The sequence below is a fragment of the Exophiala oligosperma genome (genome assembly GCF_000835515.1).
Source record: "Exophiala oligosperma strain CBS 72588 unplaced genomic scaffold supercont1.2, whole genome shotgun sequence".
In the NCBI taxonomy this organism is placed as follows: Eukaryota; Fungi; Ascomycota; class Eurotiomycetes; order Chaetothyriales; family Herpotrichiellaceae; genus Exophiala; species Exophiala oligosperma.
This window is the reverse complement of record NW_015622819.1, coordinates 730,247-752,447: the sequence shown is the minus strand read 5'-3', so window position 1 is coordinate 752,447 and position 22,201 is coordinate 730,247. Positions and strand designations below refer to the sequence as shown.

Below are 22,201 nucleotides of genomic sequence, written 5' to 3'. Positions count from 1 at the left end.
ATGGATTTATACCTAAATGTATATGCATCTTCGTATCAATTGCGCTTACTACTATGAATATCGAGTATAACCAAACTACCTACCTAGGTACGTAGACTTTTTTATATAGGATCGAGGATGGAAATACAAGTGACATTTTTTTCTGATCTGTGTCTGTAATGAGATAGGGCAGCAGCATTATCGGGTTCTGAAAAAAAGCAAAAAGATCAGAGGCGGTGTTTCCAAAAAACCGAGATCTCTCTCACATCGTACTAGGTCTCACTGGTCGTATATCTATCACACCTCTGAAAATTGTGACGATATATATACCTAGGCACTTATGCCTTGGAGCCAGAGGTCGTGGTCATGCCAGGTTGGGCGGCGCCAGAAGCAGCACCGGCACCGGCCAGACGCTTCTTGCTGACGACCCTCAAACCACCGACCAGAACGATAAGCAACTCCAAGCCGAGAATGACGCCCAGGGTGACCATGGCACCAATGACGCCGGCGACGGCCTTGGACATGCCACCGCCAGAGTGGGAGCTGGTGCCGATGGGCGAGCTGTCGTCGTTGCCCAGGGCGGCCGCGCTGCAGGTGCCGGTCGAGTTCCCGCAGGCCTTGCACCAGTCCGCCTGCGAGTAGATGGCAAACTTGTTCATGCCGGCCACGAAATCGGACCACGGCAGGGGGGACCGCGCGCCGCCGAACAGGGGGAACTCGGCGGGCTCGCTGGTGTTGCTGGCCGTGCCGTTGTGGAAGTAGAAGCGGACGCTGATCTCGTCGGCGGTGGGGAACGAGGTGCTCGAGACGCTGGCGTTGGTCACGAGCTCCCACACGAGGCTGGACGCGTAGTCCGGCACGCCGAAAAAGTCGGGGTCCACGGTCGTGAGGTTGGTGAGGCCAAAGTACGACATCATGCCGCCGTACGCGCCGAACTGGATGTTGAGCTTGTTCTTGCCCTTGTTGGCGATGGTGCCGTTGAGGGCGTCGACGACCTGTGCGGCGAGGACGGAGGCCGTGATGGCGCGGATGGGCTCGGATTCGTTGTAGGCCAGGCCGAACTCGTGCTGGTCGGCCCTCGTGCGCAGCTGGAAGAAGGTCTCGGGGGTAAGGAGGTCCGCATTGGGGAAGTTTTCGGACGAGTTGTGGATGCTGGCGACGTTGAGGAGGTCGAAGATGGTGTAGGCGTTCTTGAAGCTGGTCTGCTGCGCGGTGAAGGTGCGGTTGATCATGGGTTCGAGGCCATCGTAGAAGGACTGGGTGCTATTGAGCGCGGCGAGGTAGCTGGCACTGTTGAAGTAGTTGTTCGAGCTGATCTGGGCGTTGGCGCAGTTGGTCGAGCCCTGGAGCCAGGCCGAGTTCTCGCTGTTGGTGCCGGTCGTGACGGTCCCGAGGGGGATCAATTGGAAACCGTTCAGTGGTGAGCGGATGACGGTACCGTTGCGGAGAGTGTTGCTGCCCAGAGTCTCGCCGACCGGAGGGTACAGACCTTGGAGGAAGCCAGCGGCCGAGTTCTGCAGGACGGTGTCGCTGGGAGCCGAGGCAGTGATTTGCGACTGCTTGACAATGTCCGAGTTGAGGCCATAGATGCGGCGGCTGGCCTCACTGCTAACGTAGCGGCTGCGGTAGTAGTTGCCAGATGTGTAGACCTCTTGATAACCCAGATCCGTCAGATTCGCCGGTGGTGTCGACTTTGCAGTACGATCTCCGTGACGGTGGAAGATGTATGCCCCGATCACCTGTTCGGTCTGTCCGAAGGCAGTCGAGGCCAGAGAGGCGAGGAGAGGCAGAGTCGCGTAATGCATGGTGGTACTCGTAATGTGTCTGATCTAGGTGGTGCTGGTCATGGTCAGTTTGTGATCCATTTGGACGCAATGTGCGACGCGGATCGGGCTTCGGTTGCAAACTCACTTCCTCTGTACCTGTGTGCCTCGATTTAACAGTCAACGGTTAGAGCTTGAAGCACCAACTGCTAAAGGATCCGGATACAAGAGAGAAAAAGTCCTGGGGTCAGAGGGCCCGCAAGCTATAACAACTCGAGGTGTTTGTCCATTCGATCGATCTGCACTTGTGCTTATCGGAGGGGCTTTGACAAAACGTTTTCCCTCCCGATGACCCTCCGTCCCTCAACTCTACAATAGTAGTAGGCGGAGATGGCCGAAGAGAGCTTCGCGCTGTCTCGTGGGTCTTGGGTCGCAAAGATGGGCAAAGGGCGTCCGTTGAGGGGAAGAATGGAGCACCTGTGTGAGCAAATGGAAGGTTTCATTGCATAAGGTCCTCCGTTAGCCGTACCTACTGTACAGTTGGGCGGTTCCTATGTCGGACGCTGGGGGTCTCTAGGGCTACACTAGGCGCAATGCTTCGGCCCTGCTAGGCCTTGTTAGGCTTCACCATCCCTCCCAAAGCCAATGAGCACAAACATTGCTGGGGACTGGCGATCGCCCCTGGCCCCCCCATCTTTAACTTGTACAAGGCTCGTACCTCGTACACAAGCGCTGGCTCCCTTTGACACATCTCAGCGACATCGCATCGTACAATACTTCAAAGGTTCAATGCGATCACTCTCAGGGATCTGTAGGAGAGAGAACGTTTATCACAGACACTCTGGGTGGACTATCTCTACCCTGAGTGAGCACTTATCAATAGTCATTGACGGATATGGCATCTCCACATTGGCTTCACGAAAGACGCAAATCTTGCAAATCCAGTGATACGTTCAACAGACAGACGACTTCACTGTGAGTAATCACATCACGGCTGTTAGTCAGTTTGTTTCTTCTCAAGGCTGTACTATTACCCTTTGGTGAAGCAGTCTCGACGAAGATGGAAGGTTACAAGTCTCCTGTAAAGCTGCAACACGAGGACAATATTGTACAGATTTTCGCTCTCTACCCACGACGTTTGAGCGACGATGATGGACGTTGTCGGAGAGGATCCGAGGAGGTGTTGTTCTGCCCCATGGAGTACATGTAGACTTGGTAGGGATGATCATATCCAGGTATCTGTCTGATACATGCTCCGTCTTCATTATTGTCACATTCTGCTTCAAGCCTCAAGAACTTGGAGGCGGCATCTAAAGGTTGTCATCTCTAGAAAAACCAGCCGTGCCAGAATGGCGCAGTCACCATCCTATTCTTTCCGCTGACCAGTGATGTCTCTATCGTGAATCACTGTACAATCTCGAATCTATGCCATCATGACTGGGCTTGACAGCACTGTGGCTGGCGGCATCTTGCTTCACGTTCTTTGGCCGTGGTCCGCACTTCGGCAGTATCGGCAATTCTCCAAGGTTGGAGAGGCTTCCTCTCCCCGTTATTCGCCCTTTGGGGGCCACGGGAGACGAAAGGAGAGAAAGACTTCGTCAGAAAGCCTCGGATGAGCAACTCCTCCATAATGATTGGCCCAGTCTCCCGCTCGGAATCATTTCGAGACGCTTGCGATCTCGGAACTTGATTTCGAGATGCTCCATCTTTCTCCTACTCTTACACCATCTTCCGACTTACAAAAACATCGACCTTGGTTGTCCTTGAGCCTCTACCTAGGTAGACTTCGAGTCCGTACAAAGAAAGCTCTCGAATCAATACGAGGATGACTACCTGGTTCAATCCACGATGATTTCGTTTAACACAGTGGTTCGAAGCACGGCGGTGCGTCCTCAAACAACGTCGATTGTCCGACACATTCAGGAACCATTTGTGAGAGTACGTAGCCGGACATCTCGACTACAGACACGAAAACTACACCAGAAGCGACGTGCCACTACCTCGTCCGTTCACGCATTCAACGGCAAATTCGATGTAATTGATCACCAATATGACGCCGTCATTATCGGCGCTGGTGGCGCTGGTTTGCGGGCAGCCGTCGGTCTGGCCGAGTCTGGCCTCGAGACTGCTGTCGTGACCAAATTGTTCCCTACGCGGTCTCATACCGTTGCTGCCCAAGGAGGCATCAATGCCGCTTTGGCAAATATGCACGACGATGATTGGCGGTGGCACATGTACGACACGGTGAAGGGGTCAGACTGGCTAGGCGACCAGGATGCAATCCATTACATGTGCCGCGAAGCACCACGGGCTGTTAGGGAGCTCGAAGAGTACGGCATGCCCTTTTCCCGCACTCAAGAAGGAACTATCTATCAGCGGCCGCTGGGTGGCCAGTCTCTGGAGTATGGAACTGGTGGTCAAGCGCACAGAACTGCTTGCGTAGCCGATAGGACGGGCCACTCCATGTTGCATACCTTGTACGGGCAGGCCTTGAAGCATGATTGCCAGTTCCATATAGAGTGGTTCGCTTTGGATCTGATCATGGACGGGAAGGACTGTATAGGTCTCACGGCGTTGGATATGGAGACGGGAACCTTGCACAGAATTTTTGCTCGAAAGTGAGTGCCATACATCCATGCGGCGGCGGAGCATTTCTCGGTACTGATGAAACCAGCACAATCCTAGCGACAGGAGGTTACGGGCGCGCTTACTTCAGCGCAACCAGCGCTCATACTAGCACTGGAGACGGACTTGCCATGGCAAGTAGGGCCGGGCTTCCTCTCCAAGATATGGAGTTCGTGCAATTCCACCCAAGCGGCATATGTGAGTCCCGACTAGCGTGGGAATATTTATCTTCTGTTGGCCGCAAATCTGACGTATCATAGACGGTGCGGGAGTCCTGATTTCAGAAGGCGCCCGGGGAGAAGGTGGATATCTACTGAACAGCCAGGGGGAACGTTTCATGGAACGTTATGCTCCGACCGCACGAGATCTCGCCTCGAGAGATGTAGTGAGTCGGAGTATGAATATGGAGATCCGTGAAGGACGAGGCTGCGGTCCGGATAAAGACCACATCTACCTCCAGTTGTCTCATCTCCCCAGAGACATTCTCATGGAGCGATTACCTGGGATTGCAGAAACTGCAAGCATCTTCTCGGGTGTGGACATCACAAAGGAGCCAATCCCAGTTATTCCGACGGTCCATTACTGCATGGGCGGTGTACCTACCAACTGGAAAGGCCAGGTATTGAATGTCGACCCCGGAACCGGCAAGGAGACAATTGTCAATGGCTTGTATGCCGCTGGAGAGGTCGCATGCGTTTCCGTCCATGGTGCTAATCGCTTGGGTGCCAGTAAGTCCTCACCCATTTGAATCCTCTTGCGAAACTATGGTTCACCATCAATAATCTGTCCTTTCCGAAACTGACCACTCTTCAGATTCACTGCTTGACATTGTCGTATTTGGCAGGGCAGCCGCTGCCCACATCGCCGAGAACAACGACAAAGGGATGCCTGTTTTCAGGAATGGCGGATCGATTACACCCGAAACTGGAATCGAGGGCTTCGTCGACCTTGAACGCTTCAGAACAGCTGACGGAACTAAGCTGACCGCCGACCTCCGACTGGACATGCAAAAAGCCATGCAGACGGATGTTGCTGTTTTCAGGGATGAAGAGAGTCTGTCAAGTGGGCTTCAAAGACTACAGCAGGTCGAGGCAGCTTTCAACAGAGATGTCTGCGTCAAGGACAAATCTCTAATCTGGAATTCAGACCTTGTGGAAACACTTGAAATGCGGAATCTCTTGACATGCGCATCTCAGACAGCGAAGAGTGCCTTGGATAGGAAGGAATCGCGGGGTTCCCATGCCAGAGAGGATTATCCAGAGCGTATGGATGAAGAGTTCATGAAGCACAGCCTGAGCTGGCAAAAAGACGTCGGAGAAGAGGTCTTGATGGGTTATCGCGATGTGGTGTTCCAGACTCTGGATCCGGATGAATGCAAGACGGTGCCGGCAAAGAAAAGAACATATTAGTCCAGGTCTTGAAAGTCATTTCCTGGCTTATGTTCACCGAGTCTGAAGTAAAGTGGCAACGCGGCATTGCCATCACAGACTCTTGGGGACAAGCTAGAAGAATCAATTGGACGGCTTCGAGAGGTGAACCACTGCACCGCGGTGGCATTGGCTAGATTCCCAGGTAGTCATGAACCGAACCACGACGCGCAATTCGAATGTAGGTCTAGGAAAACTTTAGCTAGAGATGCCGCACAATCTCAAGCATGTAGGAGCATTCTGACAACCGTGATCATTGTCTGGATGCTCCATGGTGAGGTGTGGTTACTTCCCTAGTTGGACGTTGTCGCGCTTCGATGTCAAATTGCTGCGCAGTAGATCCACGCTAGAGTGGAGCACAGACCCCATAAGTTTTTCTATTTCCATACCGGAGAGAAAACGACATATTTCCAGCTTCCCGCAGTCCCAGCATCGCAGATCCTGTTGACACAAAGTCCCTGGACTGTTCTTATATTCAAGTGACCCCCTCCATAATGTCTTCAAAGGCATCATTACCCGCCCGTATCGTCCTAGATGCTCTGAAGACGACCACCCGACAACGGCCTACCTGCGAATGCCTACAGACTCGACTTGTGAATCGCAAACTCAGGCCCCGACAACAAGCCCGACATGTATCGACCGCCGGTTCTCAACGATCCGAGATGGAAGTCGAATCGGAGCGCACCACTCCGCGCTGGGCGACGACGCCCGCCGGCATGAAAGCTCCCGTGCGCACGAGACCTGAGCGACAAAACACCCTGAAAGTCAACACCGATCAGAGGAGACTCGACGATGTGTATGTGAACATCCTGGGAAGAGACGGGGACAAAATGCTGTCGGAAGAGACGAAATGGTTGGCGGTGACGAGCAAAAGCTTCGATCACGGTCGCAGAGGCTTCAATGACCGCCTGGCATTTTTCGGTAAGAGAAAGCTACTACTTCTACTACTGATGGGAGACGAGAACCAGCATTATTGACATGTATGTGTGACACACAAAAAAAGGCAAACGCATAGTCGAATTACAATGCTCGCTCGGCCTGCTGAGCGTGTCCGATGCCGCTGCCTTTCTGAAGGGCGAGGGTCAGGACACCCACGGCCGTGAACCTTTCCGGCACCCTGCCATCGAGGCCGTCGAATGTCTACTGGGAGGAGCCCATCAATATTTCACACACCACAAGGCACTGTCGAACTTGGCCACGCAGTACGGACTACCTGAGGTGGTGCGGTGGCACCCCAAAAATGTAAGTTTCAACAATGTGAACGGATGGGTTTTTGTCCAGCGCAGTCTCTAATTTTCCTTCTGTAGCCCGATCGACTCGAAGCGTCTGGTGCCGATCTCGTCTACTCACAGGCCCTTTTGGCGATTGTCGGCGCGTTGGCGCTCGAACATGGAAGTGCAGTGGCAAACCGCATCGCGAAAGAAAGGATACTGGTGCCCATGGGCTTGAAAAGAGATTGGACACCGAAAGTGAAGGAACCCGAGACTTCCACGCCGTTATGAGTTCCGAGTGTGTCCCAACGGGTGTGTAAATTTGTGTACAACATGATATCCAAGCGAGATCCATAGCATTTGTTGCATTACATTGTACAGGATTATTTGAAAATTCATAATGTTTGGGGCCTCTGACACCGCCTGAGCAACTTTGAATTAAATGCTCAGCCAGCTCTTATGGCACCGACGATGTAAAAAACCTTGGTCTCCGCGTCGCTGAATCGCAAAGTCTAACAATTGATAAGCCGCGAGATCTGACAAGATGTCAGGCCTCGCGGGAAATGCTGCATTGCACTGTCTTGTGGGCGCGCGTTGAATTTTATAAGAGAAGAAAGTCTTGGATTTCGAAATATATACTTGCGCCTGTAGCTTCTTTTCCGGAGATCTGCCGGACCTTGGCAGCAACAAGCAATAATGGACGAAGACGGCGCCGCTTTTAAAGACGATGCCTACTCGCGACTCACCTTGTGTATAAAATAACGCCCATAGAAGCATTCATCTCTTTAGAGTCACCCAGACACCGAGACTATCTCGAGCCACGCTTTCTCTCTCTTGTGTCCTTCGAGTCAGCCAGATTGACCTCATGGCCACTACCGGCAATCTTGTCGGTTCCCAAAGGATTCTCTCCGTCTAGGTGGAAGTCCACTACCTCATCACCGAATGCGGCCGCAATTTCTTCCAAGGGTTTATGTCTCGTCTATGCCCAAAGACCAGAAAATCAGCAGCTCGATCAATGCAGGGAGATCAGTCAAATACGAAAATGTTGTCAACATACCTCGGGGAACCAAACAGCAAAGATAGTACCACCGAGCACAGTCATGACCAAGAACACAAGGTAGTACTTCCAGCCGATGGCGGCAAAGCCGTCACTGGCAGCGCAGAGTAAGATGAGCGACGCGACAAAGAGACCGCTGGTAGAAAGGGCACAGCCCCGAGCGCGCAGATGCGTCGGCCAGATCTCGCTGGCATACACGTAGGTCGACGCGTCGAGGCACGATCCGTACCTGCGCCCGGAGGACATTTTGCATTAGCGGTGAGACCCAAGTAAGACGGCTTGTGCTCCGTTTCATCTTCACAGATATTGGAGGCGGCCAAGTCAGCATGTTACTCACCATCCGATGTGGAGAAACAGAAAAAACACAGCCGCGCTGTTACCCGCGCGATTGTTTGAGTTTTCGAAGACGGCCAACATGATGATCTCTCCCAGAAGAGCGATGCTGCACCCAACCATCCCAGCCGTCATCAACCACTTGCGGCCGAAAATGTCGAGGAGGAGGGCATTGATGGCATTGGCGAATATGCCGCAGGTGATCCATCCGGCTTGGATGATCAACGAATTGGCCGCGTTGAAACCTAATCTGGAATACAGCGTAGGTCCATAATTGTTGATGACCTGTGTGCCCGTGCATTGAGCAAAGAACATACAGGAGAAGCCGATCAGGCATCGCTTGCGATAGGAGGGGATGGCGAAGATAGAGGCCCAGGATGAAGGCAGCGTCTTTTCCAGCTCGATTTGCTGCGCAATTTGTCTGTACTCCCTATGCGCAAAGTGACCTTCAGGGTCACTCAGATCGGTGTGGATCTTGTGAAGAACCTTGAGGCTCTCATCTTTCCGGTCGCGCTCCATGACTGTGTTTGGGGGTCAGTGACAAGGTATGCGAGGACAATGGGACACCGAAACAGGGAATTAATCCCGTACTGGCTTGGTAAGACTTACGCCATCTGGGGGACTCGGGCAGGAATAAAATGCCCGATGCAAGCAAGAGGGGGAATATGATCTGGAACGCCAACGGGATGCGCCATTGCGCACCCTTTGCATTGACATAGAAGAATCCAACTCCGACCCAACTCGCCAAGCTATATCCCAAGAGAATGAACACACCGTGAAGACCAACAAGAAAACCTCGTGTTCGTGGAGGGGCAACTTCAGTCTGCCAAAGTGGAATGAGAGTGACCAGAGCACCGATTCCCAGGCCGGTGATGAACCTAGCTGCCATGAACATGCCGACGTGAACGGAAGCGGTCTGTAGAACTCCGCCCACCACACAGACGGACGAGGCAAAGAAGATGGCCCACCTGCGACCCAATTTGTCGCCGGTGAGCCCTACATACGCTGTCCCGAGAAGTCCTCCTGCCTGGTACAAGCCCTGGATAGCGCCGATGAGTTGGACCGCATTGGAGAGTGTGTCGAGGCGCATGTACACCTGGAAGCTAGGTTGACCAAGCGTGGTGGCGATGATACATGTGCAGTATCCGTACGTTAGACTGCCTAGAGTGGCGAATAGAATGATCTGAGAGAGACACTATTAGGAGTGTGACACGGCACACTGGTAGGGCTCAACGCACCAGTACATTGAACTTGCTGCGGTGTTCCTTGGGGGGTTTTGCTCCGGCCATGACGAGAAGAAATTGTGGCTTGAACTCAAAAGCGCGATGTGACAAGGGATTGTTGTCTGCTCACTCCTTGAACCCCTGATGCGCAAGGAGTGCCTCTCTTGCCTTTATAGACAACATCCCTCGATCCATACTTCGTTCGGATGAGCAATCTCCAGCATCAACCGAACAGATTGACTGCCCAGGGCCTCGAGTTGAAGTCATGGGCGCTTCCGATAGAACGAGCTCAGCCAATATTCATCTTTCATCAACACGGTGAAAGATATTGATGGGCATTTGGCGATAACAAGGCCAACCACTCAGAGGCATTGTCTTGCCCAGAGTGGGACGAAGAGGCCGGATATTGCTCTTCCAGAAGTGGGGACTCGGAGGATTTCAACTTGATCCCCAGAGTCCTGATGGTACCGTCACGGACCAAACATCTTCTTCAAATCGAGTTGTCAACTGCTAACGACAGCTCGGCTGCTGCTGGTCAGGAGACGACATGCGGGTACTGCTGACCCGGTCATGGAGACCTGTATTAATTTGCCGTAGATCTTGTCTGGCTACTCCGTACGTTCAATGGAGAAGACCACCAGGACCCACTCGAGGCCAGGTGCTAGACAGTGCGGGAGCAACAGATGATCACAGGATATTGAGAATCCGGAGGTGGAGTAGCAAGAGTTACGCAGCCGCGTTGTGTGGTGGGAGGGGTAGTGATGGTTGACTATAAGGTATGATAGGCGTGGCCTTCCAGCGGAACATGACTATCATCGCCCCGAGCAGTATATCATTGTACATATGATTAGAGATCGAGATATCCCTTCTTCCGCAACTCGCGTTCACAGACAAAATGTCCATCCGGAGATACAAGGCAGCTACGGTCCAATCTGAACCGTGCTGGTTCGATTTGGCAGCCGGCGTCGAAAAGACCATCAAATTTATCAAGGAAGCGGCCTCTAACGGTGCCTCTCTGATTGCGTTCTCCGAAGTATGGCTCCCAGGATATCCCAACTTCCTCTGGGGCGGAAACTATCTGGAGAACATCCCTCTGGTCCACAAATACATGCAGAACAGCATGGGGGCGCATGGACCGGAGATGGCTCGTATTCGTCAGGCAGCGGCGGACAACAACATCTATGTCTGTCTGGGTTTCAGCGAAAGAGACGGTGGCAGTCTCTATCTGTCGCAGGTGCTCATTGATTCCAAAGGCAAAGTCTTGCTCCATCGTCGGAAGCTCAAACCGACACATGTCGAGCGAACCCTTTTCGGGGACTCGACCGGAGACTCTTTGAACAACGTCGTCGATACTCCGCTGGGCAAAATCGGAATGCTCAACTGTTGGGAGCATTTCCAACCACTGCTCAAATACCACACGTACGCCCAAGGGGAGCAAGTCCACATTGCGGCATGGCCTTTCAATGGCAACTACCTCGGTCTGGGGGAGCCATGGTCCGTATGCAATGAAGCAAACGAAGTGACGGCCAGCCGCATGTATGCTCTTGAAGGCCAAGCCTATGTCCTTGTCACAAATCAGTGCGTGTCACCTGCAGGCGTCAAAGCCAACAGTGCCGGCCAAAAGGCGCCGGAAGGAAGCTTCATGCTCAGTGGCGGAGGGGGAAACTCTGGCGTATTTGCTCCGGATGGAAAGAAGCTGACGGAAGACGTCGACCCTCTGTTCGACGGGCTGATCTACTGCGATATTGACTTGGATCAAATCGACCTTGCCAAAGCCATCGCAGACCCTGTCGGCCACTATTCACGACCAGATCTTCTTCGGCTTTTGGTAGATGATGAGCCGAAGCACTTCCGCGTCCACGTTAAGAGAAACACTGTCGACAACGATCTGTACCATCCAGGTCCGACCCTCACCTCACAGTTCAAGAGTCTGGAAGAGACCTTGGCCGAGGGTCGATTCGATATCCCCGAGTCGTCCCCGGCAGAAGATTCAGATAGGGCCGATGGAGGCAAAGAGTAAACAAAGACAGTGGCAACGTATTCCCAAGTCTCCTCCAAATATATCTCAATGCACTATCTTCACACTCGATGATGATTGGTGTCAAGAACCCTTCGAAATCCGAGCTTACATAGTGCCATCAATGAAATATCTCCAATGTCTAATGGTGGGCTTGGTAGCACTTGATCTCTCTAATTGTCAAAACGGGGCTGCCGTTCTGAATCCTGGTTAGGTAGATAAACCCAGGTGGACCGGGTCGCATGTTCCATTAATGAAATATTAAAAGGTCGCGTCCCGATGCCAGTCCAACGTAGGGTCTTCAAACGAAAAATCGGGTAGGTGACCGAAACCGAGAGTAGAATTCAAGAAGATCTGGTCACTGAACCCCTCGGCTGTCAGAGACTCAAGTCCCCCGTCGAGAGCGACAAAATCTTCCGTCAAACGGTCAAGCTGAGTTGAATTTAGGATCGAAGAACCTTCGAAGGAGCCCGTCGATGGTGCACCCTCCAAATCCAAATTAGTTGTGGGGGTGATTGGAGAGATGGTTTTTATAGCTTGGTCGAGGCTGCGCAAGACAGTCCAAAACTCTGGGTGCGACAATTCCGTCAAGTTCATTTGCATGAGCCATTCCCTGGCCAGTAGTTGTAGCGCTATGAGTGCCCGTGAACTCCAGGCCCAGAGGACATTCATTTCCAGTAAGCTTTGAATACATATTTGAAGGTGGCGTTTGGCAGTGCTTCGAATTCCCGGATCTAGACTTGTAGTGTCGTAGAGATGGATGATTGAGGCTGTAAATGTACAATGGACAGTCGAGATCACGATACATCGCAGAGAATAATGTATCCTGTAGGCCCGAAGGATGCCAGAGATGGTGACTGCGGAAGCTCGACAGATATCGAGATGGGATCGCCCTGTTGAGTCGTCAATAGCCGCAAGTGGGCTGGCACCGGTTTTTCGTGGCTTGATGAAAGGCCGGTGGAGAAGAATCTCGGTAACGTGGTACTGTAAATGGAGTTGGTATACATGCGGGAGAGCTGGGGTATTTGAGGAGTTTGGAATGCGAAGGAAGCTGGGGAGGGTGTTGTGGAAGTTCGTCAAAGATATATCGGTGCTAGAGACGAGAGTTTCCTTTTGATGATGAGAGAGCTGACTATTTGGGGCATATCTAGGTCATGACCATTAGCAGAGACGACGTCGACCGTGATGTTGCAAACTCACAAGATATCCAGGGGGTAAGAAACAATGCTGAACAATTCACATGCATAATGGCTATTCGACACCATCCGCGATTGGGGGAGGTCCATACTCGGGCCGCGGTCTGAAGCACACCAAGGTTGGAATTCGATTTCGGGAATGAGAGAAGGCTTTGGTATGCTAATATCATGTGCTTGAATAGCACTGGGTCGACCAAGACCAATATTGGTCAACTTGTCCACGAGGTAGCATCCCCACCAGGCAACCTTCCGGACTTCTTCCTCTAGCTCGGAGATCTGTTTGAGGCGAACCCAGTGGCGACAGTCGAGATTGAGGCCAAGGTTGTATGCCATGCGGGTTGCCATCCCTATATGAACCCACGCAGATGCCTCTTTGTTCACGGCAAATTCTCTCAAGGCGATCAAGGTCGCAGCTTGAACCGTGCTGGTCGTAGGGGCTTCTACTTCATGGAATAGCATCAACTTTGCCTGCTCTGCCAGGACATCTCCGGCAGTATTAGGATCTTGGGAACCACTTCGTAGTTCCGGACGATCCGAATAGCGAGCTGCGAGTGAGAAAATTGCGGAAATGAGGAGTGGGGTGCAGTAACGTCCCATTTGCCCTCGATTGTACTCCTGTAGAAAGGCGTCTTTATGTACAACGTATTGCCAGGTGTTCTGCCAAGTCCAATACAGGCCGAGAAGCTCTGCTTGAAGTTCAAGCGGAATCTCAAAGGGGATATTTAACTTTTGAAGCATATTTGATGCTCGAAGTCGCACTTCTTCGTTGGAAGATGAGGTTTCGTGGCGCATCAGTCCACGAAGAAGATGGAAATTGCTCAATGAGCCAAAATATCGAAGTTGTCCGTCTTCACCTACGTTCAGTCGGCCGACCATTTCGGCAATGTCATCAACAGGATCTCGTCCTGAAAATTCGCCGGCATTCTCCCCCTCTGATTCGGAAGGATAATCGTCGGTCTCGATGACAATTTCGTCTCGTAATTCACCTGTGACCGCAGACGTCGTCGAGTCTGAAGATTGTGTTTGACGTTGTAGTTGGTCCTCCAAAGATCTGATTCGGGCCAGGAGAGCCTCGGTGTAGCGACGACTAGGCGGTTTGCGGCGGTCTTCACGGAATGGATACTCACACACAAACCCTTTCTGTGAGCAGGACTGGCAAATCGGTTGTGCTCCATCACAACGAACCCGTTTGCTTCTGCATGATTTACAGGCTAACGAGATGCGTTGGCGGACTTTCTCGGCCGGTGGCTCCTGCCTATTCATTGACTGACCAGGCATTGACTGACCAGGCATTGTGACTGCTCATCATTTCCAAGCAGACCGCGTGTTATGACGACTTCCCTGCCATACACACAGGGCAGGTTTGGATGAAGTTTAGAGATCGTGAGTACCGAGGAGGGGTGACCATATCAAATGCTCGCTGCTTTTAAAGCGATCACGTTCGGCATCACGTGCGTCAGGGGTTTTCGGAGAAGTAGCCGTTCATCAGCATCTATGAATAGATCCTCGAGGGATGTAGACCGGGAGGTTTTTGTTTCACGAGATATTCCTAGGTTCGGGCAAGGGGTTAGGAAGTCAACAAGAGGGCTGAGCAGGTCAATAACCATTATGTCGAGTTAATTCGATATACCATCTCAAGGCTGGGAAGCATCAGGAAGAAATAGTCTATTTGGTAGGATCTAGTCTTGTCTTAACACAACATCAACATTCAATGCACATTCCGTAACCTTAAGGAAACCATCGACTTGGTGCGTGGACAGTTTCTCCAGCGTCCCAAAGGACATGAGCGTGCGAAGCACTCAAGTTAATCACAAGTCCAAAATCGAACAAAAAGCCTGGAAGCCATCATTTGTCAATCAGCAATTCTCCTGTGAGACCATCTCATCAGCGTATGAGCCGGGGGCTGCATATTGTGTTTCTGTATTGGTCACTCACCTTGGGACCTAGATATTTGACAATGGCAAATTGAAGATCTACGGATAGATGGCCGTTAGCATTGCTAGTGCGGTGCTTCATAAAGCCATCACTCCATCCTGCCTCCCACATTCTACCCTTTGTAGACCCGATGACACATCTCACCACTCAGATATGCGGGCAATTCGGGTGTGATCACCTGCTGACGACCACAGGTTGTGCTCCGGGCAACAGCCCCTGAGAGCCTGGCGCAGATTATGTACCTAAGACACGGAGACATTGTAAGTCAGCTAGACTCGTGGCTTACTGAACGAGGCTTCAAAGGCACGATATTCCTCAATGTGGTTCATACGGACGATTTCTGCCCCCAGGATAAGTCATCTTTAAGTACGCATGCAAACATCGTTCGTATTCTCGTCTCTCTTCAGCAATTATCTTCGTGGTTTCTGCCAATTCATACTGTGATACGATATCATGCACACTCTTCACGTCTTGGAATTGTCAACTTTCAAGATTTCGTCCTTGGTGGTGGCTCCTAGCACAAGCGCCATGGCTTCATCACAAAAGGGCGGCGGCTCCCTGAAATAAATGTTATCACAGATCACTTCGACCGCTCTTCCGTACAGTTCGCCGGCCTTCACCGCGTGGCTCGACGCATCTATCATGTCGTTTCCATCCACCAGCTTCAAAACCGTGTCGGTGATGACTTCAATTGGTGTGAAGTACTGCTGGGGAAAGGTTTCCCATGCCTCAGGCTCGATCAAGCCAGTTCTGACCGTGCCAGGGCATATGCAGTTCACACGAATGTCGTCTTGAAGGTATTTCGGCGCGATCGACCGAATGAATCCCACAACGCCGTCTGGACAAGTGATGTTAGCCGGTGCAGAAGCCACGCGTGAGTCTCCGGGAGAAAAAGGACCATTGCCTGCGATGAATACCTACGCTTGGTGCCCGCATACATGGCCGTCTGTGGCGTAGGATAGATTCCACCGCAGCTTGCCGTGGCCACCAGTGAACGGTGCTCGTTTGGCGACTTTCGAAAATAGTGCAACGCCAGGTAACAAGTTGTGAGGACTGCCGTCAAATTGATGTCCACCACGCGCGTGTCCAGCTCTGGAGGCGTGCTGGACAGGTCGTGCTTCTCGTAGAAGTTGAATCGTTCGACGATCCCGGCGTTGGCGTACACGAAATCCAACCGATTCTCGGTACAGAAGACACGGTCAAATGCGGTGCTCAGCTCTTCGTAGCGGACGATGTTAACCTGATGAAAATGTGACTGTGGGCCCAAGGCTTTGATGACTTCAGCACCAGCCGCAACATTGAGATCCAAGAGATGGACAGTCCAGCTTCCTCGTTTGATCAGCTCAGTCGCAACTGCGAGGCCCATTCCTGAAACTGCTGGCGGCCCATCGAGTTAGTCATCGATCTTACTCGGTGGAACGCCCATGTACTTTCCTCCGCCTGTAATCAGTGCAACTTTGTTGCTGCCGATCGATACTGAACTCATCTCTCCCTCCTGTTTCTCAAGTCGTCGTGCCTAATGATTCTTGCGACGGGTCAACAACAGATTTATTGCCTAGGAGGCTGTCCAGATGATCTGATCAGAACAGATTCTCACAATCTTAGGATACTGCGTACAAAGCATGTACCATGGAATAGAAACTCAAAGGTCTAGGTCCACTTGGTATTCGCGCATTCCACGTAGGGTTTCCAGTATCGAAGATAGAACGCTGGAATATCATACCCCTATGCGCTTTCATTCAAAGGGCCATCAAACTTCCAAGCCGTGTCTTTCCAGGTATGGAATAGGTCTGGTAGAAACATGCCGGGAAAGGCCACGGCACAGGAGAAGCGCAGGGTGCAAATTGACCGGAGTCCAGCAGTTAGGGCCTATGATCAACTATGGATATCTGATCATCTGATCAGAGAAACTTTGTGTATGCTCAGGAGAAACTATGCATTGGATAGCCAGTTAGCACTGGGGGGTGTGGGATGAAGAAAAAAGTATGGTTAACGTTTTCCTTTTCCCCAGCAGCCTCGCATCTTTCGGACCTGTTGCAGACCCAGTCAGAGATCCACCACCATCCATATCTTTCAACACTCTGAAAGAGGACCTTGGCTTGGATAGATGTCTGTCTTTATCCATAGAGACGAATGGGTCTTAGTAAAGCTCCTTGCGGAAGTCTCCCGAGTCTCCTATGGTGTGTAGTTGGGACGCCGTAGTGGCTCCGTCACCAACGCGATGATAGCTGATGTGTTTAACTTTATGGTCAGCTTACTATACAAGAGCGTCGACTATAATTGTTCCCCATTCCTTGATTGTGTCCATGGGACAGGAGTACCATCCTTTGTATCTGCTGCATTTGCGTTCCCACAAATGATGTTCTCACGACCAACAAGTACACAGATGGGTTCCTCCAAGAAGTTATTATGATATTTGTCCATGATATTTTTGTAGTCATCGCTCTGTAGCACCGTCAGGTGTATGCTTGCCTAGGGAAGACCTCCATTGAGGGCTTTCACTTCGAAAGTTAAGCCAATCTTCCCAGCCCTTCACACAAACCTCCGAGCAGCCATTGAAGTCCAAGACTGTAGCTCCAGAAGCCCCTACTTCGCTTTGAAGCCCTGGTCTGGTGTATCTGCGTATATCTCTGTCCTTTACATAGTTTCCACTTTGGAGATCCTCCAGCTAGATCGGCATGCGTGGTTTCCCAATGGCGGTGGGAGAATCCATCGCTGACATGGTCGAGTTTCTTGAAGAGGATCAAAATCCTAATGTATGCTGGGTCGATCAGTATGTTGCTATATGCTTGATATCAGTCTTGCCCTTAGAACGCAAGCTGATGGTTTGGTTCTGCATCATAGCGAAACTGGTCATGCGTGAAGTCATGATCTGGCTTTTCATGAACCATGTTTTGCCTTGAGTATTTCAGCAGAATACCTTGAAATGATAAGGCCAGTTGCTGTGAGACGGTCTAGATGGAAGGCTCTTATGCTTAAAAGAAGATATCGGAGAAGGATCTCAGCTCGCGAGAGAGTGGAGACGCTGCGGTCTATATAGAGCATTGAGAGACTTCCAAGCCCAATAGTTTGAATACAAGGGAGAACATACAAGGGGTCAAAGCTCTGCAAAGTCCTCTTGAACTGTCTGTCTCAGAGAAATTCCGGCTTAAGTGCGCACAGGGATATCCAGTAGACTGGACGATCGTGATAACAATTGGTATCCAATCGCAAACACATCTGGTCAACGAACGATACCCAGTCCTTGTGTGAAGAGATTCATTACAGGCATGGCGTCTTACAATGCCATGATATCACACATGAGGTTGCAAAATAGAGACAAGAATGTATATACTATCAAGGCCTCATCACCTATTATGCCCTTGCCCTGCTAGCCACCAGTATATCCTACGTAGTTTATATTACCCCGTCTAGTGAAACTTGTTCCTGTCCGCAAACTCGTCGTTCTCGAGGAAGACCTCAATGGTATTGTCCATGCGATCGTCAATGTTCCTACAGCATAGGCAAGCAATTATGCCCACGCACCCAAATCCCAAGCTGGTAAAAGCCACCATCTTGATGCCATGCGCAACTGCATGCTGTTGTGCGACTCCCACGGCTCCGGCGACAGCAGCCCCGAACTCTTCTGCCAGATTGACGGGAGTCGCGAGGAGACTGAGCAACTCTGCTATCTTTGATGCGGGTACACCCGCTGCCTCAGCTGCAGCCATCACGTACGCAGGTGTCTTCTTGGCCAGGTCGTTTTGCAGAACAGTCAAGTATACAGCCTGAGCAACTGTTCCACCAGCAAAACGCACGCAGCCGCTGAGACCACCTGAGATTCCGAGATTTTCCTGGTCAACTCCGAGCTGTGTGAAGGCGATAGAGAGGTAGATAGCCCAGCCATATCCGAACAATGATAGAACGACAAATGCGCACATCAGACCAAGATTTTTCGGGGTTGCCAAAGTCAGCAACGATCCAAAAACCACCATAACAGTGACGGAAAGAGTTTGCTGCCAATGATAGCGTTTGATCTTGGGTCCCAGGAAACTCAGGCCCATGGCACCGCCTGTGATGGCTAGGCCCTGAGGAAGTGAAAGGACAGCTGCACGTTGCCATGGTAGACCACCGGCTGTGTAGAATGCGTTGATCATCGTAGGCCAGATGATGGACGAACTGTAGTAGAACATGTTGATGATGGCCAGAGCGATGCACGGCGCTGTGAAGTCTCTTCCGTAGCCTTTCCTGAAGATGGCAGGAGGAGTGAGAGGGTGCTTTGCATTGCCAAAACTTTCCCAGAGGGCAAAGAGAACGAGCATGACAAATCCGGCAACGAGTGTGCCAATAACGCGTGGATCGCTAGCGGGAATGGAGGCCGTATAGACGATGCCAACCATTACTGGTACAGCTCCGGCCACGAAGAGAAACATGCCGAGATAATCGAGCTGTCGGAAAGCAGTGCGGAAAGAGATGCCCAGAGGATGAGCCGGGGGATAGTAGAAGAAGAAGAGGCCGGCAGCAGACAGTGCTTGAAGGGCTGCAGCCGCGTAGAAGTTTGCTCGCCAATCGCCTGCGAACCAACCATATCGAGCTGTCACCGGAATGATGGTGATGGTCAAGTAGACAGCCTGTATAGTCTGTTAGTGATCATTCTGGGGCATCAACGCCTTCTATCAAACATACCGCATCGGCCATGACGACTCCAATTGCCCTCCACTTGTTCGGAAGCAGTTCTGGAAGTGCGAAGGCTGCCATTTGACAGAGAGCGGCACCAAAACCTTCGATGGTCATGCCAGCTATGATCTGTGGATTGCTCTTCGCAAGACCAGTCACCAAATGACCAGCAAAGCAGACGACTTGCCCAACGATTAGGAACCATCGCCTGCCTAGCATGTCGGTGTTGGCTCCAGCGATCATAAAAGCCGTAGTGATGGAGATGATCCAAGCAGGAATAAACCAAGCGCTGTCGCCCGCTTTACCCATCGAGGCAGCAACCTCGCCTCCGACAGCAGCGAAGAAAGGAACTGGGATAAAGGACAGGCCATAACCCCAGCTCATCTATGCTTTTTGTTAATCCCGGGCGCGTTACACTTGCACGATCCTCAAAGGCCAACTCACAATCATCACGACCGTCCACACTTTGACCGTGACATGCGCATCATCTTGGGGTATCACAGCAGGTATGTCGGGGCTTGAAGAGTCACCAATGGACTCGTTGACTAGGTGAACACCCTTCTCTTCTTCCAAGGCAGACATTATGTTAGCGAGGCCAACGAAAGCGTGAAAGTTGTTGTGACACTCACAGCGTTGTGCCAGTGGCGTAGTGTCGCTGATATATGTAACCAAACAATCTACCTCAATCTGGGTTTGAGCCCTCCAAGCTTTGCTTGCTATCAGCCTGCATTTTCCCTATGGTCTTTTTGACTTGGCAAATTCCCCACGTGGAGAAACTGTAAGGCCCATCGTGAGCGTCCGAGTAGTCGCCAGCTCCTGGTACAAATGTGGAGAAAGTCTCAAAGTCTGGGAGACGTTTTCCGGGGAACCATCAAAGCTAGCCTGCTCGGGTGTCCAGGAGGAAGGACAATTACTCCACACGAGAGAGGATGAGAGGTCCCATGCCTGTGCTAGCCGCTCACGGCGTGGACTATCTTCAGAGAAAAGTTCTAACGAGGGTGAAATGATTGACTCTACATGCACATTAGCTAAATTGTTTGTCATATAGAGATCCCACGGACTGGGCTGCTTGAGCAAAGGTTACTGGTTTCCCACAGCCGAGTATCCTGCGGGGAGTTTGCCATTAACTCTTCCTGACATTTGACTCTCTCAGCGTGTTGGAGAACGAGGCTCTTCCGGAGAGTAGCTTCAGCTTTTTCCAGGAACTGTATGTGGTGACAAGCATTATCGTAGAAAATACCGGCCGAGTGAAGTGCTTTTCAGTCCTCGCGGTGCAGCCAGCCCTTGCCGTTAGGGATGTAGCTTTGTGACTCCATGCTGGCAATGTCTTCTTTTGAGGTCATCCAGAAGTCAAGGACTAGCTCATTTCGGGCGAACGTAGTAGATGCTTGCCACGATTTGAACCTTTGATAGAAGCGCACACCAGTATTGTCGTCTAGGCTTTTGAGAACGAGCAGTGTGTAGACCTCTGCTGACCCTGAGTCCTTCATTCCATTGACAAGCGTCACGAGTTTAGACAGTACCTTGTCCCTGGAATTTTCATGACAAGTGATACGGACATCGGTCATGAGCTCACACTCGCGCTTATCACCAAATCGATCCAGAAAGCCACCGACATCCTCATAATGCTTCAAGTCAAGACCGGTGGTCATTGTCTCCGGAATCGCAGCCAGGAAATCTTGCATCGCGGGCGAACTGAAATGGGTCGTGTAGAGGTCGTGGCGCTCTCCATAGACCTCGAAGGCAAACATGTGTGTCGTATCAGACTTGTGCGTCCAATATTGCAAAGGTACCCCAAAGTAATAGGTCAATGTTGTGGGCTCCTTTTCCCACACGTACGCCCCCAGCTTGTCGTATGCTGCCTGCCACTAAAACGATATCAGTGTATATCAGAATTTCAGTAAAGTTCTCTCACATCGTCATATCTGCCAGGAACAAAGTTGACATTTGCGAATAGAACGAACGGCATATTCGCTTTGATCCCTCCTTGATCTCTGCCTGCGATGATCGATTCCGCGAGTAGCCGGCACTTAAGCGCACTAGAACAAGAACAAGTCGGGTGGCGATAAGGATTGGAGTTCCGTATGGTTGGCGTGCTGGAGCTGACTCTGTTAATGATCTAAGAGAACTGCGAGGCTGTCTTATATCGCCTGAAGAAGCCAACTCTGTGGCACCGATGCAATATCCACTCGAGAGCTCATCCATGTCTGATGGTTGGGCTTGTTAGTCATCTATATGCAGGGCCTTTTGTGCTAGTCCGTGTCCAGTATTGCCAACTACACGTTACATAGTAGATAGCTATGGTATCGTCTACATTCTCGACAATCAAGAGGGTAGCTGAATGACAGACCCACTCTATCATAAGCAGAATGCCCCAGTCTCGAATGCCAGACTGAATACCGGTCCTCCAACTCGCAGGGCACCGGGCCACCCCGCCATGATGCTGCACTCTATCTGTCGCGCTCTCACCCCGCAGCGTTATCCGGTCAAAGTGCCCCACTTGCCTGTGTGTAGCCAGCTGCATCCGCGGCTCTTGCTGACCCCATGACTCCAAGTTCCGCCTCGTACTTTTTCTGACTTGGAGCACACCCGTGTGATATTGCGGAAGACGGGATCAAGAGTGTCTCTCACAGAGACCATGTTGTGGGGGCATTCAACAAGATCGGCCAGTCATTCATGGCCATAGCAGAGTACAAGGACTAACAAATCGATACACCTAGAGTGCTGTGTTAGCATCGATACCGAATACCCTGCTTACTCCTACCAGTTTGTCAACTTG

The 22,201-nt window shown here is 51.5% G+C and overlaps 8 protein-coding genes across 8 annotated transcripts; 3 read left to right on the top strand and 5 right to left on the bottom strand.

Moving 5' to 3' along the window:
- Positions 1 to 17: 17 nt before the first annotated feature.
- On the bottom strand, positions 18 to 2,190 carry PV06_01750 (uncharacterized protein). Its single transcript, XM_016402376.1, has 2 exons — positions 1,891 to 2,190; positions 18 to 1,818 (listed from the first exon to the last, which is right to left on the bottom strand). Exon 2 carries the CDS (start codon positions 1,782 to 1,784, stop codon positions 318 to 320), a length of 1,467 nt encoding a protein of 488 aa, XP_016266273.1. The 5' UTR covers positions 1,785 to 1,818; positions 1,891 to 2,190; the 3' UTR covers positions 18 to 317.
- A 1,355-nt stretch (positions 2,191 to 3,545) lies between these two features.
- PV06_01749 (succinate dehydrogenase, flavoprotein subunit) lies at positions 3,546 to 5,794 on the top strand. The gene is made up of 4 exons (XM_016402375.1): positions 3,546 to 4,360; positions 4,417 to 4,565; positions 4,628 to 5,095; positions 5,181 to 5,794. The coding sequence occupies exons 1-4, from the start codon at positions 3,591 to 3,593 to the stop codon at positions 5,774 to 5,776; spliced, it is 1,983 nt and encodes a 660-aa protein (XP_016266272.1). The 5' UTR covers positions 3,546 to 3,590; the 3' UTR covers positions 5,777 to 5,794.
- A 427-nt stretch (positions 5,795 to 6,221) lies between these two features.
- On the top strand, positions 6,222 to 7,431 carry PV06_01748 (uncharacterized protein). The gene is made up of 3 exons (XM_016402374.1): positions 6,222 to 6,715; positions 6,798 to 7,036; positions 7,102 to 7,431. Exons 1-3 carry the CDS (start codon positions 6,289 to 6,291, stop codon positions 7,294 to 7,296), a joined length of 861 nt encoding a protein of 286 aa, XP_016266271.1. The 5' UTR covers positions 6,222 to 6,288; the 3' UTR covers positions 7,297 to 7,431.
- Positions 7,432 to 7,649: 218 nt separating this feature from the next.
- Positions 7,650 to 9,684, bottom strand: PV06_01747 (uncharacterized protein; the record flags this gene model as incomplete). The annotated part of the gene is made up of 5 exons (XM_016402373.1): positions 7,650 to 7,984; positions 8,063 to 8,291; positions 8,400 to 8,916; positions 9,005 to 9,578; positions 9,634 to 9,684. The coding sequence occupies 5 exons, from the start codon at positions 9,682 to 9,684 to the stop codon at positions 7,814 to 7,816; spliced, it is 1,542 nt and encodes a 513-aa protein (XP_016266270.1). The 3' UTR covers positions 7,650 to 7,813.
- PV06_01746 (uncharacterized protein) lies at positions 7,808 to 11,638 on the top strand (the record flags this gene model as incomplete). The annotated part of the gene is made up of 1 exon (XM_016402372.1): positions 7,808 to 11,638. The coding sequence occupies exon 1, from the start codon at positions 10,514 to 10,516 to the stop codon at positions 11,636 to 11,638; it is 1,125 nt and encodes a 374-aa protein (XP_016266269.1). The 5' UTR covers positions 7,808 to 10,513.
- Positions 11,598 to 14,166, bottom strand: PV06_01745 (uncharacterized protein). The gene is made up of 2 exons (XM_016402371.1): positions 12,836 to 14,166; positions 11,598 to 12,782 (listed from the first exon to the last, which is right to left on the bottom strand). Exons 1-2 carry the CDS (start codon positions 14,122 to 14,124, stop codon positions 11,897 to 11,899), a joined length of 2,175 nt encoding a protein of 724 aa, XP_016266268.1. The 5' UTR covers positions 14,125 to 14,166; the 3' UTR covers positions 11,598 to 11,896.
- A 4,010-nt stretch (positions 14,167 to 18,176) lies between these two features.
- PV06_01744 (uncharacterized protein) lies at positions 18,177 to 20,004 on the bottom strand (the record flags this gene model as incomplete). Its single annotated transcript, XM_016402370.1, has 3 exons — positions 18,177 to 19,376; positions 19,432 to 19,806; positions 19,867 to 20,004. 3 exons carry the CDS (start codon positions 20,002 to 20,004, stop codon positions 18,177 to 18,179), a joined length of 1,713 nt encoding a protein of 570 aa, XP_016266267.1.
- Positions 20,005 to 20,539: 535 nt separating this feature from the next.
- PV06_01743 (uncharacterized protein) lies at positions 20,540 to 21,391 on the bottom strand (the record flags this gene model as incomplete). Its single annotated transcript, XM_016402369.1, has 2 exons — positions 20,540 to 21,290; positions 21,338 to 21,391. 2 exons carry the CDS (start codon positions 21,389 to 21,391, stop codon positions 20,682 to 20,684), a joined length of 663 nt encoding a protein of 220 aa, XP_016266266.1. The 3' UTR covers positions 20,540 to 20,681.
- Positions 21,392 to 22,201: the final 810 nt, after the last annotated feature.

What these genes read in the sequence shown, in the direction of transcription:
- PV06_01748 (XM_016402374.1), top strand. Translation starts at nt 6,289, where the DNA reads ATGTCTTCAAAGGCATCATTACCCGCCCGTATCGTCCTAGATGCTCTG. An exon ending in TGACCGCCTGGCATTTTTCG is followed by an intron (nt 6,716 to 6,797) that starts GTAAGAGAAAGC and finishes ACACAAAAAAAG; the next exon opens with GCAAACGCATAGTCGAATTA. An exon ending in TGCGGTGGCACCCCAAAAAT is followed by an intron (nt 7,037 to 7,101) that starts GTAAGTTTCAAC and finishes TTCCTTCTGTAG; the next exon opens with CCCGATCGACTCGAAGCGTC.
- PV06_01750 (XM_016402376.1), bottom strand. Translation starts at nt 1,784, where the DNA reads ATGCATTACGCGACTCTGCCTCTCCTCGCCTCTCTGGCCTCGACTGCC.
- PV06_01749 (XM_016402375.1), top strand. Translation starts at nt 3,591, where the DNA reads ATGATTTCGTTTAACACAGTGGTTCGAAGCACGGCGGTGCGTCCTCAA. An exon ending in ATTCCACCCAAGCGGCATAT is followed by an intron (nt 4,566 to 4,627) that starts GTGAGTCCCGAC and finishes GACGTATCATAG; the next exon opens with ACGGTGCGGGAGTCCTGATT. An exon ending in TGCTAATCGCTTGGGTGCCA is followed by an intron (nt 5,096 to 5,180) that starts GTAAGTCCTCAC and finishes ACCACTCTTCAG; the next exon opens with ATTCACTGCTTGACATTGTC.
- PV06_01745 (XM_016402371.1), bottom strand. Translation starts at nt 14,124, where the DNA reads ATGCCTGGTCAGTCAATGCCTGGTCAGTCAATGAATAGGCAGGAGCCA. An exon ending in TCTTACCCCCTGGATATCTT is followed by an intron (nt 12,783 to 12,835) that starts GTGAGTTTGCAA and finishes GTCATGACCTAG; the next exon opens with ATATGCCCCAAATAGTCAGC.